The 25,448-nt window shown below is 38.6% G+C and overlaps 1 protein-coding gene and 1 pseudogene across 2 annotated transcripts; both read right to left on the bottom strand.

Moving 5' to 3' along the window:
* Positions 1–2,563: 2,563 nt before the first annotated feature.
* On the bottom strand, positions 2,564–8,478 carry LOC306847151 (protein disulfide-isomerase A3-like; the record flags this gene model as incomplete). Its single annotated transcript, XM_079380951.1, has 13 exons — positions 2,564–3,760; positions 3,878–3,935; positions 4,014–4,093; positions 4,176–4,304; positions 4,405–4,513; positions 5,526–5,708; positions 5,785–5,910; positions 5,984–6,097; positions 6,344–6,473; positions 6,665–6,772; positions 6,852–6,969; positions 7,926–8,004; positions 8,318–8,478. 13 exons carry the CDS (start codon positions 8,476–8,478, stop codon positions 3,671–3,673), a joined length of 1,485 nt encoding a protein of 494 aa, XP_079237077.1. The 3' UTR covers positions 2,564–3,670.
* Positions 8,479–9,023: 545 nt separating this feature from the next.
* On the bottom strand, positions 9,024–22,981 carry LOC306847026 (GON-4-like protein; annotated as a pseudogene). The gene is made up of 14 exons: positions 22,808–22,981; positions 15,369–15,517; positions 15,123–15,270; positions 14,897–15,013; positions 14,453–14,774; positions 12,730–13,760; positions 12,093–12,186; positions 11,823–11,923; positions 11,528–11,725; positions 11,290–11,439; positions 10,962–11,205; positions 10,671–10,852; positions 9,480–9,582; positions 9,024–9,191 (listed from the first exon to the last, which is right to left on the bottom strand). The product of its transcript is annotated as a GON-4-like protein (transcript).
* Positions 22,982–25,448: the final 2,467 nt, after the last annotated feature.

The following is a 25,448-nucleotide window of genomic DNA, read 5'->3' as shown; positions in this document are numbered from 1 at the left end:
GTTTACAGAGACATGTGTTACGGCATACGCGATAAGCCCGTCTTTAAACAAATTAACGGTAGAAATGTAGATATACAGTATAAAAAGAGTGACTTACTTATTGATGCACGCACACATGCGATTTCTCAAGCATCGCGGAGTTAATGACGTTATTATCACCGTTAGGTCCAACGATCTCGCGCGTATTATATAACAGCGCTTACACCCTTTTTCTAAACTGCGCCAGCAGCCGGGTCTCTAACGCGGTCTGGGTCCTAACTATAGGTCATTAACTAACTGCCAGACTAATAATCACACAAGAAGTAAAACTATTACACAAATGACTGCATGAACAGACAAAACTGGTCCTCATTTTAGTACATGGCGCCCAACGTGGGGCCATGTACTAAAATGAGGACCAGTTTTGTCTGTTCATGCAGTCATTTGTGTAATAGTTTTACTTCTTGTGTGATTATTAGTCTGGCAGTTAGTTAATGACCTATAGTTAGGACCCAGACCGCGTTAGAGACCCGGCTGCTGGCGCAGTTTAGAAAAAGGGTGTAAGCGCTGTTATATAATACGCGCGAGATCGTTGGACCTAACGGTGATAATAACGTCATTAACTCCGCGATGCTTGAGAAATCGCATGTGTGCGTGCATCAATAAGTAAGTCACTCTTTTTATACTGTATATCTACATTTCTACCGTTAATTTGTTTAAAGACGGGCTTATCGCGTATGCCGTAACACATGTCTCTGTAAACTAATCACAAGTTAATCCTGTTATGCAATCACTCTATAAATATTTACCATGTTTTATTGACATGCAAATGCCGACTGTTATTCATTTGCACTGATGTTCTTTAATGTAAACTTTATTATTGTTGTTTCTAATTTAGAACCACACTCAAGTAAACTGTTCTGAAAGAGTGGTCTGTGAGTGGTGTGTGCTTCTAACTCCTCCAACTGACATAACTAAATTGTTCTGACCGGACAATTTTGGTGGTTGCCACCGGGTATTACTTAGCACCTAAGAGCTCATTTCTTTACATGGTCCTTCGAGCCGGATCAGGCAACTTCTGAAATAGCATAATGTCCATATCCGAAGAGGAGATTAGCGATGCTACTGTTCGCTCTCGCCGCCAAACACAGATGCCAAGATACCTCAAAGACTATGAGGTGGAATATGTGCCAGAGCAGCGATTAGTGCACACACCCTCAGGCCACTCCAACGAGGGAGAACACTTAGTCGGGGCTACAGGAGGTTCATTACCAGCCTGCAACACTTTGGTTGCTGGTATTGACCATTTTCCTGCCTATAAAGGGATTCCTCACTTTTCTCCTGAAGCACTACAGATGCGCCTGCAAATTCTGGAAGAGGAGAACCGTCAGCTTAGATGTGACCGCAGAGAAAAGTGAGGAATCCCTTTATAGGCAGGAAAATGGTCAATACCAGCAACCAAAGTGTTGCAGGCTGGTAATGAACCTCCTGTAGCCCCGACTAAGTGTTCTCCCTCGTTGGAGTGGCCTGAGGGTGTGTGCACTAATCGCTGCTCTGGCACATATTCCACCTCATAGTCTTTGAGGTATCTTGGCATCTGTGTTTGGCGGCGAGAGCGAACAGTAGCATCGCTAATCTCCTCTTCGGATATGGACATTATGCTATTTCAGAAGTTGCCTGATCCGGCTCGAAGGACCATGTAAAGAAATGAGCTCTTAGGTGCTAAGTAATACCCGGTGGCAACCACCAAAATTGTCCGGTCAGAACAATTTAGTTATGTCAGTTGGAGGAGTTAGAAGCACACACCACTCACAGACCACTCTTTCAGAACAGTTTACTTGAGTGTGGTTCTAAATTAGAAACAACAATAATAAAGTTTACATTAAAGAACATCAGTGCAAATGAATAACAGTCGGCATTTGCATGTCAATAAAACATGGTAAATATTTATAGAGTGATTGCATAACAGGATTAACTTGTGATTAGTTTACAGAGACATGTGTTACGGCATACGCGATAAGCCCGTCTTTAAACAAATTAACGGTAGAAATGTAGATATACAGTATAAAAAGAGTGACTTACTTATTGATGCACGCACACATGCGATTTCTCAAGCATCGCGGAGTTAATGACGTTATTATCACCGTTAGGTCCAACGATCTCGCGCGTATTATATAACAGCGCTTACACCCTTTTTCTAAACTGCGCCAGCAGCCGGGTCTCTAACGCGGTCTGGGTCCTAACTATAGGTCATTAACTAACTGCCAGACTAATAATCACACAAGAAGTAAAACTATTACACAAATGACTGCATGAACAGACAAAACTGGTCCTCATTTTAGTACAATGTCTGTAATATAATACTTATGTTATTTACTTACCGCTCTTGTTTTCAAACAGGCTTCGCTTTTTTCCATATCCTGTGGTATTAGTAGGCCTATGCTTTATCTCAAGTCACATAGGCAACCTTTATGGTTCATTTTGGAGCTTGCCTGAGTGTTCATTCACTTTCATTAAATTGAAAATGTTGTGCAGGTTAACAAATTCATTTTTCAAACATTTAAACATAAAAGAAACAGCTGACCAAAATCAATTATTTTAATAAACCAGCATTTTCTGCTCATCAGTGAGTACCTCTTGCTGAACAGAGCTTCAGATAAACCACCTACATACTAAACCTTAAGGCAAAGATACGTAGAAAAAATGCATGTGACACGACAACATTCACCATATCAACTGCATCCATTTCACACCCAAACTGTATAAATAGTCAATAAATAAACATTACATAACCATGTCATAATAGACTTTGGCTTAAAAGATGCCTTTCCATTTGATCACTTCAGTAGCAAATCAGGGGCAAGAAATGACAATTGCAAACATTGATAATGGCTCCTTATGCTGATACACAACAAACTGTGCTTGAAACCAATTACTGTGCATCTACTGCATGGAATCAGATTAGTTTTACCATCCATACAGGGCATGAATATTGGTATTTTTGTAAATGTATGTTGAACAACAATGATAACTAACGTACAGATGAGTTAAACAGTAAAGAACAGATCAATGAATCTCATGCAACAAAGAACAAAATGATTAAACAACAAAACAGGACTCCTCAACATAAGCAGCAATCTGCACTATTTTCTATCATGTGGACAATATAAATATTAGGGGCCTCATTTATAAAGTGCGTACGCACAGATTTGATCTTCCACACTTTGATGTGGAAAAGTCCTTTGCGTCACAGCAGGGTCTGAGCAGACGTACACACTTTTTCTTGTTTGAGTACTGCAAGTTTTTCAAAATGTAAGCTGTTCTTGCAGCTAGATGTTAATGACATTAATTAGAAGTCGTTTACTAGGCAGAGAGCTGAAACCATTCACTTGCGATACATAGATTTCACATCTGAAAGAGAGGCATACGAGCATTTTCTGTGCTTACATTCGTTCTATAAATCACATGTACGCATATTTGAGAGATGATCGTAAGATCAAATTTAGGATGGTTTCTGCACAACATTTTATAAATGAGGCCCTGGATCTCTGTATAATTACAATTGGTTTTATGTTATTGATTGTTGCCAATTTATTTGATATGGTGATATGTATGGCTGAACTGCAGCAGAATCCCACAGGATTCTTCACTCTTCCTGAATAACGTTCTGCAACAAACAGCAGTTTAAAGTTTACAGCTCTTCCTTGACTCCATTCAGAACAAGAGGGTTGGATGCCTCGCGCTTCAGGAAGTTGATGAAATCCTTCACTTCACGGGCTCCCTGAAAAAAAAAAAAAAAAAAAATACAAAGAATGAATATTTACAATGACAAATATACAGTATGGACATGCTAGTTGACATAAATGATGAGAAACACAGTCACGCTTGAAACAATTACCTCATATCTTTTTGGCTCATCTTTCCGGCCAGCAGCGGCAAAGTATATTGTAGGAAATCTGCAAAAGAATAACAAAAAATTAACAATGGCTAGCTAAAATCACTACAAAGTATTTGATGAGTGAGAGAATGCATACCCTTGCATGTCATAGCCCTGCGGGACATCATTGGCAGTTGCATCCATCTTGGCGATTACAATATTGGGGTCACTGTATAGCTGAGACCGTAAAAAACAGAAACACAGGATGAGAAGTGATTCAGACAGAGATGAAGACACACTGATGTCATGTAAAGCTCACCCGTTCTCCAAGCTCTGTATATTTGGGCTCCAGTTTTTTACAGTGGCCACACCACGGAGCATAAAACTCAATAAGCACGTCTTTCTCTGGGTCACTGACGATCTCTTCAAACGTATCTGCCACAACCACCTGACCACAGACAGCGACTTGTGTTAACCCTTGATATGAGATTGTTAATGAAGACCAAATGAAACAATCAATCTCATTTAAACACACGTGTCTCACTAACCTTGACGGCTCCATTGTTTTTGGCAGGTACAGGCTCTGATTTAATGTAACGCTTCAGTCGCCCAGCAAAATAGTCTTCCAGAAAATTCTCTAAAGACTTGCCATCTCGTCAGAGGAGGGACCAAATTAACTGTTAAAATCACATCATTAAAGATTCTAATGGAGTACATCATGGGACATAGCTAAATTAAGAATATTCTTGTATTCAAACAATTTTATGATACCAGTCTTATTAATGTGTGTTGAACGCTACTGTTCAAAAGTTTGGGGTCAGGTTTTGAAGAAAGTTTCTTATAGTTAGCAAGCCTGACTTTATTTGATCAAATATACAGTGAAAACAGTAATATTGTGAAATATGACTAAAATCTATAGTAACCATTTTCCATTTTTATGTATTTTAAAATGCAATTTATTCTTGTGATGCAAAGCTGAATTTTCAGCATCATTACTCCAGTCTTCAGTGTCACATGATCTTTCAGAAATCAGTCTAATATGCTGATTTGCTGTTCAAGAAACTTTTATCTTATTAATCACAGTTGTACTGCTTCATATTTTTGAGGAAACCATGATAATTTCTTTCAGGATTCTTTGATGAATAGAAAGTTCAAAACAACAGCATTTAGTTTAAATTTGTAGCATTATAAAATGTCAGTTTTAATCAAACGTTACTGAATAAAAGTATTCATTTAAATATTTGAACAGTATTGTAATAAGTTTTGAGATTAAATATGTTAATGCTAATTTTGTTTTTTAATCTTATGTGAACACATTAAAACTTAAATTTTTAAACAAAGAACATTTGAGAAAAAGCATCAGATTAACTGAAGTTCATTTAATTTTAATGTACTCAATAGTGCAATAATTATAATAGTAATATATAAGATTAGTAATAATAGATCTAATATTCTTCCAAAGCAGTTTTCAGAAAATAAACTGATGATGCATCAGGGATCAAATGACACCATGCTGTTCTCGGCTGAAAATGAAATATGCTGTTTTGAGTGTTGTGGCTTGTAATGGCATGTCCTAATTAGTCAGCTAATATAATTCATTTAAATATCAAATCATGTTTAATCTCTTCCTTAAAACAGGATCCTGACAGTATGAGGTGTTTGTACTTACGTGAACTCCTCTCTCATGGTGTATTTGTTTCCTGTTCGTGTTCTGATGGTGACAAACGGCAGCTCAGTTGAGTCCGATGCGCCCAGACCAAACTCATCCTCCAGCTCCTCCAGGAAGTCATTACGGTTCGCCACAGAAAACAACAGGTCCTGAGAACTGAACTTAGACGCCACCTTCAGCACTCTAAAGGAGGAAAGACACATATTTACTTTATGACTTCATAATAAACATATTCACTCATTGATTTTAAATGACTCGCCTGTTTCTCCAGTAGTTGGAGCCTTTAGGATTGTGAAGATAATCCAAGTCATAGTAGGCTGTCAAGAAATCCCTCTTCCTCAATGAATCCTTATTCTCTTTGGTCAGGTGAGGACAGAGTCCAAAACTACAGAGCAAAAGGAATGATCTCAGCATGTGCTGTGTGTGTGTGTGTGTGTGTTGTGTCAGTGTCGGCTCACATGTTGTCTCTGATGAAGCGGCGCAGGCCTGTAATGGACAGGGGTCCTGTGTGGTGAACCACACTCTCCTCAAATTTACTGCTCAGTCTGGGGGGGCGGAACAGAAGCACGGACCTGCAAAGGGTTTACAGATTTTAATATTTATTTTAATATTAGGATTTCATCCTGAACACCCAGCTACAGTCAATATTAGTGGTTTTGCTTTAGGATTTAGACTTTAATTTAGTGAGCTTCTCCCAAACGACAGAGATGAATCTGACACTAACAGCAAAAGATACGTGAAATGTTTTCACGTTAAATATGGATAAGGCTATTTATTTTGCTATGCAAACTAAGACCCACCAGCTTAGACCCACTTACTCATATTTGACGTCATATTTCAATCCGATCTCTAGGTCTGCGGTGTGAGCAAAGCGGAAACTCTCCCTCATTAAACTGGCTCCTTTAAGAAACTCAGAGAGTTGAGAACTGTCAGTCCCTGAGAAAAATCCTAAAATGGACAGATGAAAGAAAAATAATGCAAGACATTACTAATAAAATAGGTATTGTCCATCTATGCACCCAAATTTACTGCATTCATGCATTAATATTGATATCATTCGAAATCACATTTGCATTAAATGTGTTTTAATATCTCTTCTCTAGATTGAAAACATTTTAGACCCAATAAAAAGCACTTACCAACTATGCTGGCATCAAAGTTGTTGATAAAGTTCTCCAGGTCATGTCCACTATGCACAGGCACAGAATCGGGCCCGGCCTGTTTCTTCATATAGTTCACGATTCCCTCTGTTTGGAAATGATACACCCACAATGACATAACCATCAGATTTGCTACTGTATTTATGCCACACATCATTAAACATACCAGCTGAGCGTGGCCCATCATATGATGATGATTCCTGTCCGTTCCTAAATATTTTGAGCATTGGGTATCCAGTGACCCCATAGCGCTTGCAGGTCTCTGTATTAGCAGTGCAGTCCACCTGAACAAAGACCGTCATACATCCTTAAACCTCTGAAGAACACGCAATGCTCACATCGATCTCTACTCAATCCCCTATTAACATTACTACATCACACGAGGCTCCTTAATATTGACCACTAAGATCAGTTTCCACTAAAGGAATATTGCAGGTTCAAAACTATCAACATAATCTGGTTTTACCTGCGCTGAAGGTTACCACATGAAATTATTCAAACTCAGTTTGTAAAAACTACAATTGCATTTATAGTAAATCACTATACAGAGTTAGAAAACTAAAACAAACCATAAAAATACCCTGTTATTGGAAATAAATAAATACATTAAGTGAAATAAAATCAAATCACACACACACCAAGCTAGTTGCTAAGGCAATGTTATGTTTCTCATTTTCATTTATAGTTTAATTTAATGTAATAAAAGAACAAACTAAAATTGAAAATAAAATTTAAACTAAATATTTAAAAAACACAAAAATAATACAAATGACAAAAACGTGACAAAATGACTACAACTTTAAAATTAAAAAGAATTCTAAATATGAATAAAACTATAATAGTATCTCAATAATACTAAAATAACACTGATAGAGGGTTGCATTTTTGGTTCAATTTGTTCTTCACTACTTAAAGTGCTAATTGAGCTGTTGTCTACACCAGAAGGATGAACTTGTGTGTGATTAGCTTTTGCTTTTTATATGTAGTCATGATTCACAACAGATATTGAAAGATTCAGCTTTGTCATAAATGTGTTCTAACTGTATTTGTGCAATCTCACAATATTTGATATATATGCACACAATATATATGTATCCTAGTGCAATGCCTTGCCCCATTGACTTCCACTGTAAGAGCAATTTGTACAGTACTGTATGTAGTAATTGGCAGCATGTCACAGACACTATCAATAAAGCTTCAATTGTATCGAACCCAGAATATTCCTAACATGCAGTTATACCTTGGCTAAAGCTACTGTTCCCTTCAGGCGTGTAGCAGCGGTTTCAAACTCTGGAGCAAGTTTCTTACAGTGACCACACCTGAGAAGAAAACAGAGCAGCAAAACTATCAAAAACTCCTGGAAGGCTGGAATAAATGTAAAATATTACAATGAATAAAATGATGCTACTACTTATTCCAAGGTCTCAGGTTTTATTAAAACCTTACAATGTTTTTTCAAGATGAAGAAAGGTCGACATAAAAGCGAGTTTGATCGCGCGGGGTACCATGGACAGCGCGCGCCATCACATACAGCAGCACAGTGCACGCAGACCTTCTCTTTATTATTATTTAACAACAAAATGTTCTTAATTGCATATAAATGCATGTGTAAATGAATGCTTATTCTCTTACCATGGGGCATAAAACTTTAGCAGCAAGGTCTCGTGCTCAGGCGCGATGTAATCGAAGTCTGCGTCTTTGAGCTCGAGCACATCACTGCGTCCACGCGCTGCCGAGCTCCACACACAGAGAGATAACACACACAAAACCCCGCGCAACATAAAACTGTCCATCAAGGCAGGAAGATGGAATAATTTCCTATTTACAGAAACCAACACTAAACTAAACAAACGCGCATAACCGGCCGGTTTCCACTGATATGTGTGTGCTCGTGTGAGGGGCGGGATGAAAACACAATGCGTCACTGAAGTAAGCGATGATTGGCTGTCATTCTACAGCTGATGACATGTAAAACGCTCATTGGTGGATTTCGCTGTAAGTCAAAATTCCTCCTGGGAGTTATTGCAATGTTACAGTCAGAAAATAAACTAATGTTCGACGTATTAATTAATTTGATATTAAGTAATTTAATGATGCGCGCAACCTTCATATAATTATTATGAAACCATATTAATAATAAGGCAATTCACTGTAATTTATGAAACTATTAATTGTTGATTTGGGCAGAAACATTTTTACATCCCCTAGAAAAATGTAACACTAACTCCACAATTAATGTCTTCTGTTTTAAGCTTGTGTATGCCTTCAAAATCAAGAATCATAAATATGTTTTTACCCAAATTTCTTAATATTACACAGTTTCTTTTGTTCAAGTAGTTCAGGAAAACAGATTTAAAGTGTTACATTGTTTCTCCAAAGTGTTTTTGTTCAGCACATTTAATGTCAGTCTGGTGCCGGACTGGAGCTCTGTGTCCGACTGGCTTGTGTGATGTAACTTGCTGGAGTTGTGGAACAACTTAACAAGGTCTTGAAAGCGCTCCAAAACCTAAGGAGAAAAAGGAAACATTGGTTGTCTTCCAACTATGTGATTTAGACTGCAGTATACACTGGACTTCATGAAAGGTTACTGCACACTGCTGAGGAAAATGTTTAAGATCAAGAAGTGAATCTCAAAAAGCCTGTCTAGAACATATTTTGCCCCCCTACCAAAAAAAAAAAGAATATTTCGCATCGAGTCCATTTTAAGGAACGTTATGATTTCAAGTACATTTTACTCTCTAATTTTGATTTTAGGGTGAAATACGACCTGAACATGATCTGAAAGAAAGCAAACCTCGTTGGCTGTTTTGTTGCCAAGCTGGGCTGCAATGGCATGGAACGAGTCCGGATTGGCTCCTCTCTGCTGACAGGTGGTCAGTATTACACGGTCTGCCTCCCTTTTTATCACACAAACAAAACACAGAAACATTCATTTCATACCATGAATATACATTTAAATGTGCGCACAAACTTCAGTAGAGGTACACTGCTACACAATAAACGGTTGCGTAAAATTCTGAAATTATGCTTTGGTTTCCTTTCAATTAATTATTGTGAATTTGAATAAAACTGGCTATAATCCACAGGATTTTGAATTGAAATTTTAGATGGAAAAACATAAAGAAACTACTGGTCTGTAAGTAAAAGAAACAGTCACAGATTTTAATTATCCACCATAAGCAACAAAATATAACAAATTTGGACTAATTTTGACATGGATACACTACTGTTCAAAGTCTGGGATTGGTAAGATTTTTTAATGTTTTTGAAAGACGTCTTTTATGCTCACCAAGGGTGGATTTATTTGATAAACACATTGTACAGTACAAATAGTAAAATGATGACATATTACAACTTCAAATAACCATTTTCTATTTGAAAATATTAAAAAATATACTTTATTTCTGTGATACAAAGTTGAATTTTCAGCATCATAACAGTGTCACATGATCCTTCAGAAATCATTCTAATTTGCTGCTCAAGAAACGTTTCTCAGTATTATTATCAATGTTTAAATCACATAATAGTTCTGTGGAATTTAGATGTTTAGAAAATTTTAAAGAACTGATTTATCCGAAATCTTCTACAACATCATAAAAGTCTTGACTGTCACTTTTGGTAAATTTATTGCAACCCTCCTGAAAAAAAATATTAATTGTGTTAAAAACATTGATGAACCTTTTGAAGACTGAACACATACGACATGTACAGAACACACTGATTAGACCTATTTCTCTCTCTTTCACTATATAGCATCTGGATTAAAGCGAGACCATATGTGATGATCTTTAAACACTTACATTGCCTTACATTTCATTAAATTTTCACTAAATTTCAAATTTTAATTTTGCATACTGTTTGTTATCTCCAGTTACTTTCAGGAGTTGAACTTAAGTTGAAAGGGTCTTTCCCATTCAGTTCTGAAGTGCACACAACTGGAAATATTGCGTAATGTCAGAGATAAATGTTGCACGACATTTCTAACCTCGTCCAGAGGACTACTTCTTTCCCATTTGGTGTGCGAGAGATATTCTTGGCACAGAATGAGCTTCCTGTGGCGTTAAATGAAGGCTGTTCACTGTCCACTGAGGAGGATTCAACTGCCTCCTTTTTTGACTCTGTTGCCACACTGTGTTTCTTGGCCTTGTTCTTTTTTGTTTCTGCCATCTAAGAGGATAAAACAATTTACATTATGATTATGTGGTATGCATACAATTTATAGACACTAACTATATAAGAAAAGTCAACTATGAGAGAAGTTCTCTTCATGTGATACCTGAACATGTTTTTCTCTTTTTCTTCTATGTTTAATGGCTGTTTTGACTGGCTCCATTTTTTTTATCTGGTAAGACAGTTCTGATTGGTTGACATGCATGGTTTCCTTCCAAGCCTTGAATGGTTTCCACATTGTCTGCATGATCCTCATCTTGCACTTGTGGGTATAGCTGCTTAAAAAATTCCCAGAATTCCTCCAGCAAGTCAGTGTGATCATGGAACAGCAATGTTATTTGAGCTTTCATCTGAAAAAAATAACAGAGAAGAGATGCTCAAATGCCAGAATAAGAAGGAAGCACTGCTTGTCTGCTTGTGCTGATTTTGAATACCTCTTTGAAGTCAGGAAGATCCTGTGACGGACCCCCTTGTAGAATGTGCACCACCTTTCTGTAGAGATCTGACTGCTCTCCAGAAGTACACTCCAGCTGGCGTAGAAACCGTCTGCTGCGCTCAAACGCCTGCTGCTCTGGCTCTGCCAGCTAAAGCCACACGTTAGGAAAAGCATCATTTGTACTATGTGTGCTATATTTAGCCATGAATATGAGAGTATTGTTAATTGTGCTCTACCAGGCCACACTCTCTGGCTTGATCTGGATGCAGGAAGGCAGCAAAATCCCGAAGCAGCTCAGGCCAGTCGCTCAGCACAAGCTTGAGTCTCATCAGTAACTCTAATGACATGCGATTTTCTGGATCTTTCTCAAACTCTGACAGAACACACAGGAACTCGTCCACTTTCCCAGGCACCATCTGCAGCACCTCATACACCTGGAGAAAAGACAGACAAAATATTGGACTGAAAAAATTGACCTGTCACAACATAAAAAAGAACATTAATATTTGTGTGCATTTAAGTATTTCTTGCCTTCTCTAGGTAGGCCTGGGCAAAGGCGACATCTTTAGCCTCTCTGTAAGGATCGTCATCAGATGCATCATCGGAAATGATCAAAGGGCTCTCCACAGAACCTGTGAGCGCCACATTTACTGAGTTTAGATTTACAAGGACATGGCACATTAATAAACATTTCTGTAAATGTGTCTGCTTAACTATTACAACTAGTGTTTCAGCTATAGAATTCACTGAATTCACACAAAAATGTTTTTTTAGACTACTACATAATGACTTAAAATTCACCTGCAGGTTGATGGTTTGATTTTCCATCAGCTGAACTTCCTTGCTTTTCAGATCTCGTCTTTGTGGCCAGATGTGAGAATTTCTCAATGGTTTTCTGGTGTTTACAATGACAAGGTTAATCAAACATCTCATAAATATAAAATGCTTGAACAGGAACTGCTATATTATAAAAACAAGCCCCTGAAGTAAAAATTAGATATATATTTTGCATAGAAGCCTATTTTGAAATATTTTTTAAAAGTTTTTGCATTGTAACATATACTTTCATGACAAATTCTTCTAATAACATTATTATGTAGACATTTAAAAAAAAAAAAAAAAAGTAATTCCCAACAGACAGGAATAAATACTTTAAAGTATTTATTTACTTAAGAATGTTTAAATACTTTATATATATATATATATATATATATATATATATATATATATATATATATAAAAAGAATAATCAAAATGATTTAAAAATAAAAATGCAACTGTATAAAAAACTTTCATTAATATATTTTATTTAATAATAATTGATTTAATACACTTTTTGTATTACAGTATGATAATTTTTTGTATTACAGTAAAAGAAAAACACAGAAAATTTGTATTCAGTATGAATATCTCAAAGAGTATAAAAACATTATCTGACCTGAAGCTCTGGTGCAAATAGGCCATCTGAAACATCTCCACCTGTTTTCTCCTCCTTCCCCGTCAGCCTATTGCTGCTTTGCCTTTCTTTTGCCATGTCAGTGTCTTCCCCCTCAATGCTTGGCGTCGGGCTCCCGGAGGATTCAGAAAGTGTGAGAAACAGCTCTCTGGGGTCCTTCTCACCATACTCTTCCACCTCATTCTCAATCAGTCCTCCATCATCACTACTCAGCTCTTCCTCAGCTGCTGTGGTTTCTTGTAAGCACTCAGTAGGAGCATCATGAACGGATGTCATCTTTGGTGGACCTCTTTGTGGCCCATCAGAGCTTTGGAAAGTGTCTTGAGTTCTCTGTTGCTTCCTGAGTTTCATCTCTTTGCAATTCAGAGCTGATGAGTGTTTCAAGGTTTGATCTTGTCCAGCTATCTTATGGCCAAGGCTGCTGCTTGCAAGTACGTACCCTGGAGGAAGGAGAAGAAACCGATTTAGAGGTTTTTGATGTATTTGAGCTAGACCAGCAGAGTCCCTCTGTACAACTTTAAGCAGAGTGCCACAACACTGACTAACGTGATCTTTAGCCGATGGGCTGCAGGATGTCTTTATGATGGTAGTCGGACAATTTAAAGTGTTGGGAATCAGAGGTGGTTGAAGAGTAATAATGACATTTGACCCTCTTGGTTCAACGTTAGAGGAGACTATTTGTGCAGTTTGATTCACAGCTATATGCCCTGAAGAACAAGGATTCAGCTCTGGTGCCAAAGCAGCAGGTAAAGTGATGATTACGTCCCCCTGGGTTGCACCAACTTGAGCTCTCTGTGGAGAACCAGAGACGCCCATTGGTGTTCCTACAGCATTTTTCACAGGAACAGTCCTTGAAGAGCTCAGTTCAGGTGCGACTGGAGCAGGCGGTAAAGCGATGACTGCTCCACCCGGGTTTTGTCCCATCAGAGGCACATTTGACACATTAGATACTATGAAAGGCCCATTAATAGCTCTGTTTCCAGACACACATGGATTCGGTTCTGGCCTCAGAACTAGTGCAAGATGAGAAGGGTTTAAAAGCGATGGACTTGGAACTAGGGGTGTGCTCAAAATATCGATTCTTAGATACATACCGATATAATAAAAAAAGATACAGTATCGATATTCTAGCCCTTAGTATCGATACTCCGCCCAGCCATTAGGGGGCGCAGCGGCGCCCGCGAGTTTAAAAAAAACTCATGGAAAATGTTAAAGCAAGATGTAGCATTTAAGTGATTTCATAGTGAAATATGTTATGGCAGTACATGGTGTCACAAAAAAGAATTATAAGAAGATTTAATAAGAAGTTAAGAATAATAAGAAGAAGATTTTGTGCTTGTGTGAGCTCAGACTGTACCCTTGGAAAGTTAAATGTTGACTTGTGGTAATTTCCAAATTAATACAATTTGTGTACAATTAATCAGAGCACTTAAAGTTGTAAATATTTAAGCAAAATGCACTTTGTTATAATGCACTTTTGTCTTCATTAAATTGAAGAAAAATGCAGAGTTCTGTTTGTTGAGTAAATGTGTTCAGCATTAACTAATTGGCTCTGGCCCATGCATTTTTATTGAATCGTATCGAATCGTGTCACATTGTATCAAATCGTATCGAGACAGCTCTGTATCCAGGTACGTATCGAATCGTGACCTGTGTATCGAGGTATGTATCGTATCGCCAGGTTCTCCAAGGTATACAGCCCTACTTGGAACTGTGATCGTTTTTGGTAAAAGGGTTGGTAACTGGTTCAGAAACACTTCTAGTTCCTCAGCTGACGGGGGAGGTTTTAAATGCTTGGTGGATTTAGCAGTCTTGTCATTTTTCTTTTTGCAGAAGCCAGGTGAAGATTCAAGTGTCTGACCAAGGTCCTCAGGAAGGCTGGGAGGGTAACGCATGCCTGGAGAGAGGCTACAATGTGCTTCTGGACCTGGAGACTCAGTGGCTTCTTCTGCTGGATTGGCAGTCTGGGAGTTTCCAGATTGTTGGTTAAACATTCTTATAAGCTCATAAATGCGCTTCAGGTTTTTCTACAGAATAGAAAGGTTAAACATTACACACATAAATCAGATGTTTACCATTTAGGAGCAATGAATGAAGAACAGAAGGACTGAAATGACAAAAACACAGCAAGATTATAAGCAGTTATTACAGAGAGCCAATTAGGCATGAGGCTCTTTTCTCTCTCCACCGGGGGAAGCTGGTCAGAAGGACTGACCCTCTTACAGGCCAAGGGCATCAGAGGGCATTTTCCAGTCACAAAGTATGTCTAAAAAAACATGGGGGGAAAACAAACAATCCATTTACCACTTTTCAGTGAATTTTCTTGTGTGAATTTCAATAGGAATCCACATGCCTCACTGTGTTCATTCACTCACCTTGATGACATTGGGAAAGGGCTTATGACACGCATCACGGATGTGTGAATTTAAACTGATAAAGCTCCTAGCAGCAAGCAGATAGCGACAAGTCATCTGCAGTGGGTTTAGGGTACCTCTTAAGTGCTTATGACCTAGAACAATAAGACTGAGGAGACAGAGAAAGAGAAACAACATCAGTCAACAGTGTGGTTTGCGTATCTTTTATAAGAATGTGCAACGATTCAGGCTGATGCATGATCATACCAATCTTCTGCTGGAGTAAACGGCCCTTTGAATCTAGAAGGACGCAGCTGGATTGTAGGAAGTAGCTCTGGGTAGAGAAACACCGGTCGAGTAACCATAAGCCAGGCCAAAGGAGCAGGAATTCCAATTCCAATTCCAACATGGCGACTCTAGGAGTCTGTGGCAGGGACTTAGAACCATCACGGACTATAAAACACCACCCTCCAGATCGGGGAATGCGGACGCCTCTCTGGCTGACGAGCTGAACACTTTTTATGCTCGCTTCGAGGCTGCAGCTAATCACGCTAACGGCGCTAGCAGTGCTAACTGCATGCACGCTGAGGAAGCCGGTGAGGACAACGTATTCACCATCACGGAGCATGACGTGAGGAGGGCATTCAAGAGAGTGAACATCAGGAAGGCAGCAGGACCAGATGGCATCACAGGTCGGGTTCTGAAGGCCTGCGCTGACCAGCTAGCACCGGTGTTCACCGAGATCTTCAACCTCTCCCTGGAACAGTCCATAGTCCCCTCATGCTTTAAGCAGTCCACCATTGTTCCTGTCCCCAAGAAACCGCAGCCCACCTGCCTAAACGACTATCGCCCTGTAGCCCTCACATCAGTGGTGATGAAGTGCTTTGAGAGACTGGTCAGAGACTTCATCATTGCATCACTACCAGACACACTGGATCCACTACAGTTTGCATACAGACATAACCGCTCCACGGAGGATGCCATCTCACACCTCCTCCACACCACAACAAGTCACCTGGACTGCAGAAAAGGGAATTATGTAAAAATGCTGTTTGTGGACTACAGTTCAGCGTTTAACACCATAATTCCCTCCACACTCACCTCCAAGTTGGAGGTCCTTGGTCTCAGCACATCCTTGTGCCAATGGATCTCCAGCTTCCTGAAGGACAGACAGCAAGCCGTACGGATGGGTAAACACACCTCATCCTCCATCACCCTAAGCACCGGAGCCCCTCAAGGTTGTGTTCTGAGCCCCCTGCTGTACTCACTGTACACTTATGACTGTGTGGCCACTTCCAACTCCACCACCATCATTAAGTTTGCTGATGACACTGTTGTGTTGGGCCTGATCTCAGACAACGACGAGACGGCCTACATACAGGAGATTAAGAACCTGGAGAGTTGGTGCCAGGTGAATAGTCTACACCTGAACATCAGCAAAACTAAGGAGCTGATAGTGGACTTCAGTACGAAGCAGGAGCGGTCGTACCAGCCGATCACGATCAGCGGGACTCCAGTGGAGAGAGTGGACAGCTTCAGATACCTGGGTGTTCACATCACGCAGGACTTGACTTGGTCCTGTCATACCAGCACCCTGGTGAAGAAGGCCAGGCAGCGTCTGTACCATCTGAGACGCTTAAAGGACTTTAGACTTCCCTCTCGGGTGCTTAAGACTTTTTACACCTGCACCATCGAGAGCGTCCTGACGGGCAGCATCACTTCCTGGTTCGGGAACTGCACTATGCAGGACAGACGAGCCCTCCAGAGGGTGGTGCGTTCAGCGGAACGTACCATTCACACCGAGCTCCCTAACCTGCAGGACATCTACAGCAAGCGGTGCCTGACCAGGGCCAGGAAGATAGTGAAGGACCTCAGCCATCCCAACAATGGACTCTTTTCTCTGCTGCGTTCAGGGAGACGCTTCCGCTCCATGAAGGCGAACACAGAGAGAATGAGGAGGAGCTTCTTCCCGCAGGCCATTCGGAGTCTAAACCACTCTCCACTCTAATCACATCACCCCACACTTCCACTTTGCACATTTTTCAAGTACAATCTGCACTAATTTGTAGAAGGTTACGAAAGGATAAATGAGTGGGACTTACATACCATTTGTCTTTGTCTTTAGTATCCTTTTACTCACTTATACACTTTACTGCACTGCACAGCACACGGACACTTTATCACTGACATACACTTTACTTTTTATAGAATCTATATAGAATCATATTCTATTTTTTATTCTCATATCTATTTGTTATTTTATTTTATTGCTAGTTTATTCTGTATATATGTTTACTGTACTTTTTCTATTTGTATTTTTGTAAACTTGAGGTTTTTCTAATTTTGTTGGACAATTTGTTGGACAGTCGTACAATACATTTCACTACATGTCGTACTACGTATGTATATGTATGTGACAAATAAAATTTGAATTTGAATTTGAATTTGAAACTGACAGCCTAAGTTACCCCCCAAAAAAACATTCAAACAGAGAGTAAAATGATTAATTCTAGAAAAAGTTTACATTTATAATTGACAAAAAAATATATTTTTTACTTTAAGGCTGGAATACACTAAACGACTTTTGCTCTGATTTCCCCCTGACATTTTGGATAGGTTGATGCTAATTGACGAAATTCAGAGTTATACAGTGAAGCAGAAGTGCTGTCTGGGACAGGAACGTCACCTCCATTATAACTGCTATATCAACAGAATATTTCGCTTGTCATATTTAATAACGCTGTAGGTTTCTGTGCAAACATGATGAACAATTCAATACTTTATACACACCCGCCAACACACTGTACATTAGCGCTGCGATGACGAAGAGCACAACAAAATCGCGTCACTTGGCTCCCTGAACGGATTTCGTGAATGTGAAAATAAAAGTCCCCTAACGGGGTATTTACAAGCTTGTAGGTTATGCAATATAATTTTTAACTAATTCATTGCTTTTCCCAAAAAAGTTAAAAAGAAATAAAATTAGGGACAAACGAGACATATGGAAATCGGAAAGAATGTTTCTTAGTGAAGAGACCAACCTAAAAGTTTAAACTTTTCGAATTTACTATAAGTCAGGTTACATCTAATAATTTAGCAAATGCTTAATTCTAACACAAATGAGAAGCACGAGCAGTTTATCTACTTATTTTCTTTTTATTTATTATAACAAACTGGACCCTCTAATAATATCACTCTCTATTCTATTTATATTCTACTTGTTTTCTTTTTATTTATTTATATATATATATATATATATACGTGACCGTAAATCTATCCATCACACAAAACCTTTTTATTTATTCTTATTTTAGATTTTTCAAAAACCTAAAGGAAGAGTGTGCATGAGCCAGAAAATGGCAATACCAGTCTTTGGCAGATTGCATTTGTTGAATTCTGAACCAAATTCTAGCATACTACAAAGAATAGTAGGCCTATGTGGTTCTGAACCGGCCAATTATAAAGTAGTTTGATGCAATTAGAACTTGAGATCACCACACCATCTGTAAGGAAAAAAACATAATCAAAAGAAATGCATTAAGATATAACAATAGTGCAAAACAACAACAAACAAACAAACATGCATTTAAATGATTGTCTAGAGAAATACAGACTTTGTCTAAAATTTACTGTCTAAAAAATTTCACTAACTTTAAGAAATAGGTGTAATTTATACATCTAACTTCATGATAAATGCCGTTGTCTGTGCTGCTGTTATCAGACATCATTTTATAGGCAGCACAGGAATAAATGTGATGTTTCAGGTCTGGAGGTGGTGTTCTAGATGGCATCCAATTACATTTATTTGTGTCTTTGCAGGCAAATATGTATGACATGTACAAATGGTTAATAAATAAATAATAATAATAAATAATAAAAACACTGTGGGTCAAAGCTATTGATTGGTCAGATAAAAAAAAAAACTCTTGGGACATGATAACAGCATGATATAAAAACGATGATTTAAAAAATCAGTAAGAAATAGAAAAACTATATATTACATAATTGTCACTAATCCGGTTTGTGGTCTTCCGTCTACTCACCACCAGAGGTCGCTCTTTTGCCAAATTGACTCTCACACCACACAGACTGTTACATATCACCCTGGACTACATTTCCCATCATCCATTGCACTGATTACACATACACAGCTGAATGCCATCAGACACGCTTTATATGCCTTGGACTTCCTCGGTCTCACTGGCGAGTATTGTTTAGCGTATATCTCTCTCCTAGCAATAGCTACTTTACGGAGCCAGTTTTCTACCCTAGTTTCTTGTTCATAGTTCTAGTTAAAGTCTAGTCTTGCCTTGTGTTGCCTCTGTTACCTGATTCTTGCCTGTGTATCTTGGATTTACCCTAGTGATGGCGAAGTGAAGCGTTCTACATGTCTCACATCTCATTCGCACCATAACAATACTGGTATTTAAATGTTTTAACCAAATATATTTTATACATTTATATGACTGAAATTTTATTTTCCTCTTGACCATATGTAATGTCATCTGAACACATTTTAAAAGGTTATTGAAATTTTATTCAACCTAAATAATTATTTAATTATTTTACTAATTAATTTATTTATGCCATTTTGGATAATAGTGATGTGGGAATGTATTTTATTTGTATATAGTACGTTATGTTTGTTAATAAAAGTTTTTCCATATGGGTTTAATGAATGAATGTGCATATTTTTTTTTTCCGTATAATGTAAATTACATGTAATAGGCTATAATTTATGAAATATGGAATAATAGAGTACAAGCCTTTCCTAGGCTGTGAGCAATTTTGTCATTAGCAGTTCCTGATACAGAGTTACTAGTCCAAGTGAAAAACTTATCATGGCACTGAAGAGAAAACAGAGTTCTAGCAATTTCCAGTACATCCCCAACATCCCTCAGCACCGCGGCTGAGAAACATCTGTCCGTTAGTGCTACTGAGGAAAATGAGATGCCTGTGAGAAAGAGGAGGAGGACGGAGAGTTTTCAGAAGCTGCTCTCTCTTAAATCCATTAAGTGGAGCAGCAGCTCACACCAGACATCAATATATGAGAGAAACACTGAGGGTAAAAAAAAGGCCATTTGAGAATGTTTCATAAAGTCTGCATAAGTTTCATCCATTTCTATGAGTAACTATTAATGGAACAAACTGATCAGAGGAATTGTTCTGTTCTGTAGGATGAAGTGTCATGAATTATCATATTACATACAAATCCACACCATCACACGAGTATCCATTAATGAGAATTTAAATAATTAGGGGAACAAGCTTTTGTTTGAAATTCTCTTTGGATCATTCTCTAGTCTCTATAGTCTATTGCCTGGTCTCAAGAGGATCATGGTCTTCAGGAGCCTCTTTCCAGTGGTCTTGAAGTCCTTCCTCCTGCAGATCAGCAGGTTCAAAGACCTCCAGCTCCAGTCAGTCCAGAATCAGCTCACAACAGCAGAGTGGACTTGACAACTGAGGGCGAGTTTACTGCCATACACTCAAACATTACACACACTGCTGCCAGCGCTTGACATGCCAAATACAATTATTAATCTTTTAACAGATGACATTCTGAGCTGTTATGAAATCGGTAGAACGCTTGGTGAGGGAGGATTCGGCTCCATCTATGAAGGGAAACGCTTGGAGGATGGCCTTGAGGTATCGTCATGTTCTTACAATATTTGACTGCATTGTACAATATGTCCAAGTCATCTCAATGTATACAGTTGCATCTTAAAAAATTAGAATATCTTGAAAAAGTTGTTTTTTTTGGTAACAAAAAAGTGAAACTTTCATATATTCTAGATTCATTACATGTAAAGTAAAACATTTCAAAAGTTTTTGTTTAAATTTTGAAGACTAGAGTTTACAGTTCATGAAAGTAAAAAATCCAGTATCTCAATATATTAGAATATTTACATTTGAGCTTCATTAAATGACCTTCCTTACAGTATAAATTGCGGATATCTCTTGTTCTTTGAAACCACAATAATGGGGAAGATTGCTGACTTGGCAATGATCCAGAAGACGAACATTGACGCCCTCCACAAAGAGGGTAAGTCACAGAAGGTCATTACTGAAAGGAGTGGCTGTTCACAGAGTGCTGTATCTACAAATGCAAAGTTGAATGGAAGGAAGAATTTCGGTAAGAAAAGGTGCACAAGCAACAGGGATGACCACAAGCTTGAGAATACTGTCAAGCAAAGCTGATTCAAACACTTGGCAGAGCTTCACAGAAAAAGAGAAAAAGAACTGGACTGTTGCTCAGTGCTCCAAAGTCCTCTTTTCAGATAAAAGTAAATTTAGCATTTCATTTGGAAATCAAGTTCTGGAGTCTGGAGGAAGACTGGAGAGGCACAGAATCCAAGCTGCTTGAAGTCTAGTGTGAAGTTTCTGAAGTCAGTGTTGATTTGGGGTGCCGTGACGTCTGCTGGTGTTGATCCATTGTGTTTTATCAAATCCAAAAGTCAATGCAGCCGTCTACCAGGAGATTTTAGAGCACTTTATGCTTCCATCTGCTGACAAGCTTTATGGAGATGCTGATTTCCTTTTCCAGCAGGACTTTAGCACCTCCCCACGTCCAAGTGCTTTGCTGACCATGATATTACTGTGATTGGCCTGCCAACATGCCTGACCTGAACCCCATGGAATCTATGGGATATTTTCAAGAGAAAGATGAAAAACAGTGGATCCAACAATCCAGACGAGCTGAAGGCTCAGTAGTGCCAGGCTCTAATCTTTCCATGATATGTATAAATGTATATATCATACATGTTTTTATTTAATTTTATTTATTGGAAAAGAGTGATTTCATTTTTTGGTAAAAAAGGAAAAAGGCCCCTCCAACACATTTGTTATTCTCTGCTGAACAGAGTATTTTTATATAATATAGTTTAAGTTTTACGATTTTAATTATTGGAGGAAAACTTCATTGCAGAGTTCACAGAAATCCAGAAATAGAATTTGAATTGTTCTAAAAGTAGTTTGTTAATAAATATTTTCCTTACAATACTACAGCACTGCACATTTTGGAGGTCTCCCTAATACAGTTTTTCTCGATTGCTAACACACTATGACTGATTAATTTGGCCCAATTTTCCAAACCATTCATACAGTTCTCAAAACAAAGACAACTTTTAACACATTTCACCTGCTTTCACACGTTCCAATTTACTCAGTGTTTTCTGCAAAACTATACAGAAGAACGGCATCATTTTGCACAGGTTTAACCATGTTCTCATTTAGAAAACACAAACACACAATATAACTACCTCAAGAATCACAAAATGAACACAAATAGCACACCATGTGTGATCCATGTGTGAACATTAAGCAGCAAAACTGATGACACACCAGTCCGAATCTCAGGATGAGATAAACACAGGGCACAGGTGATTACCCCTCTATTTATGCTGCAGACATTGACTTGCAAAATGCTTCCTGTTTCCCAAAAGAATGTTTTTGTAACAGTCTTTGAAACTGATCTCACTAGTGTTCTCTAGACAGGAAAGTAGTCTGTGTATTTGTCAGGTTTGTGTGTCATCTGTGTTTGTGTCTGGAAAAAAAAAGAGAAAATTTTTTTGACTAAAATGTTTGAATGTGATCTGGAAGTTTGAAGTTTGCACAAGTTGGTGTGTAGTTTTGAGATTGTGTGTTAGCAATCTTGAAAAACAGTAAGGTGTGTTAAAAGGGAGAGCTCCATAAGGTGTAGTAGCTACTGTGGTACTCCGTGACCAGGACTCAGAAACGCTGATATCATCATACTCACTGCTGTTAGTGTTGGCTGGGTTGGTGAAGTAAAGCGCTCCTTCCTTCTCTAAAGCTCCAGCTGCGACCGCAGGATCCTCCAGTGTGTGATCAAACACCAGCTGCTCCACCGGCAGAGACTCCATCCAGACTGCGTACAACCATACGACAGCGGCAGTGCCGGTAGTTTTTATTGTTGCGCACATTAATCACGATGCTGCCGTCATCCAGCTCCACTGGCTTTGAGGAAACACAAGACAGAAGTCTGAAGATTTTACAAACTCTTCTGATCCATATTTCTGTCACACAACCACCAATACAAATATGGCTAAAACAGAACAGTGAAAAGTTCATCATCTTCATACCTGACACTCATCTGGCTCAAAGTCAAGCTGGTTAGGGAATGCTCTTCAGTTCAGCTCCGTATCTCCATGTGTTTCCATGATCATCACTCAGGATACAAAACACTCATTTTCAATCACCGTCTTCTTCCATTAGGCCATGTTAAGCATTTTCTTTCTTTATCACAGTTTTATATGGGGTAAAAAAACGCATTGCGTTCATATTCTGGGGTATATTCTGCTTGTAAATGGTGCTTTATAAGGTATGTACTGAACTTGGTCTTCCAAACTGTTTGAAGCCAATTCATTTTAGAATGTCCCACATAGGCCCACTCGTCACAATTCATTAGATCTTGTGTTGTGTCAGACCAATATAACAGTCATTGTCAATTTTGATTTAAGTCATAATTCAAATTTTTCTAATTTTCGCATAATTTTGACTTAGTCTGTCATCATTTCGACTTTTTAATGCATGAATTTGTTTCTTATGTGGTGGAAATGGGATTCCATTAAAAAAATGATGATAACTGAAACCTATATGGCTTTCTGCAGTTGAACATATAAGCAAGAGACATCCTCTGTCCCAGACAACACCTAAAATACTATGTTGATGATGCAAGTTAATCTAATAATTATATGACCACGTGGTGAACATACCTAACTCATATTTAAACAACTATCACTTTGTGTTTTTGACCACAGAGAAAAGAAAAAAGGGTACTTGGCGCAGTGATATGGATCTACAATGCGATCAAAACCTGGCCGGAACTAGCTGTGCAATAAAAAAAAAAAGGAAGTTTATTTATATTTATGAATTTCAGCTAAATGTGTAATTTCTGCACCACTAGTTTCAACGAAATAATAATATTTGTTTACAAAAACACTGATAATCCCACCAGCTGGGACAACCTTGCTGTGTTGGACGGGGAATCAATCTAGAAATCTTTGTATTTGTTTATTAACAGATATAGAAGAGACAGTACATGAGAAAATATTTAATAACTAAAAAAAGATTTGAGTGGAGCTTGAGCTGTCAGCCAATCAAGCGTAATGATGTTCACCTGTTACTCATCAGAAACATTTTAGTTAACAAGACCTCTTGTGAATAAAAGCTCAGTATCTTGCAGAGAATCTGAGATGCTAGAGGTTTCTGCCTGTAAAGTTTGAGAAATGTTTGCTTGTGGAGCAGCAAGTTTAGAGAACATCATGACACCCAAAGGGGGCTCCAGGCAAAATCTACCACTAACCCCTGGAAGAATCCTGAAATTTACTATTCCTCCCAAGTTATCCATGTCTCCTCGGCTGTGTCGCCAGAAAGGAAAAGGTGAGGACACATATAAGCTGTTATCTCCAGACAGCCCAGAAGAAGAGTCTCCTGGACATCGGCCTCCCACTGGCTCACCAAGCATTTCTGCCAAATTTCGTTTCACCCCAAAGATGAAGCTGAAACGCCTGCAGAAATCTGCCACAGAGGATCTCTCAGACCCTTCGACGTGTGCAGCCATGTCTCTGGAACACGTTGGAAAGGTCACCACGCCTTATGGCTTCCGGACCTTGGCTGCCAGTCCCAGCGTCAGCCGGAGAGAGTCCTTATTCCATAAGCAGGGACGGTGTGCAGAAAGGAGAGTGCCGGTGGATTCCTTGGCTTCACCATCTTCAAATTCAACATCCAGTTCCACAACCAACAGAAATGGCTCCGCTAGAAAGCTGCAAGATGGCCCGAAAGACTGTTTCTCCCCTCGAAGATCCAAGAGAGAAGGTCTGGAGCTGCTCCTGAACAAACCATTGACTCTCTTGAAGAGTCTTACTCCCAATAGAAAGAACCCTAAAATAAAACTTAAGTTCTAGAAGGTAGTAACCAATATCAGCATTAGTATAGCCCGCTGCCTTTTGACCAAGAAAACTAATTTTAAATGTCAAATAAAAGTGTTTTAATTCCAGTCTGTGCACCTTTTTCGTTATTTACTAGTTTGTTTCTTCAGAGATGAAGTAAAACCACGTTCACTTGCATGCAGACAATCCAGACTCTGGTTTGCTGGACTCCGTCTCAAGTAGTAAATAGGCAAATGTTTCAGGGCTGGTTTTGTGCAAAAGTAATGTTGTTCTATAAGATTCTTAAGGTGATTTTTAGCTCTCGGCAAGAAAATTAATATCCTCTAATTTTCTACTTTTAATTCCAGCAAATTTCTTAACATGTAATATTTGCACAAGATTCAACAACTCTTGAGATGTTATGCCACTTTCACCAAGGTGCTTGCAAGTTCCTGGACAT

This window comes from Barbus barbus (assembly GCF_936440315.1).
Source record: "Barbus barbus genome assembly, chromosome: 27".
Taxonomy (NCBI): domain Eukaryota; kingdom Metazoa; phylum Chordata; class Actinopteri; order Cypriniformes; family Cyprinidae; genus Barbus; species Barbus barbus.
Note: the sequence above shows the minus strand (reverse complement) of the source record. Positions and strands in the feature narration are given on the sequence as shown.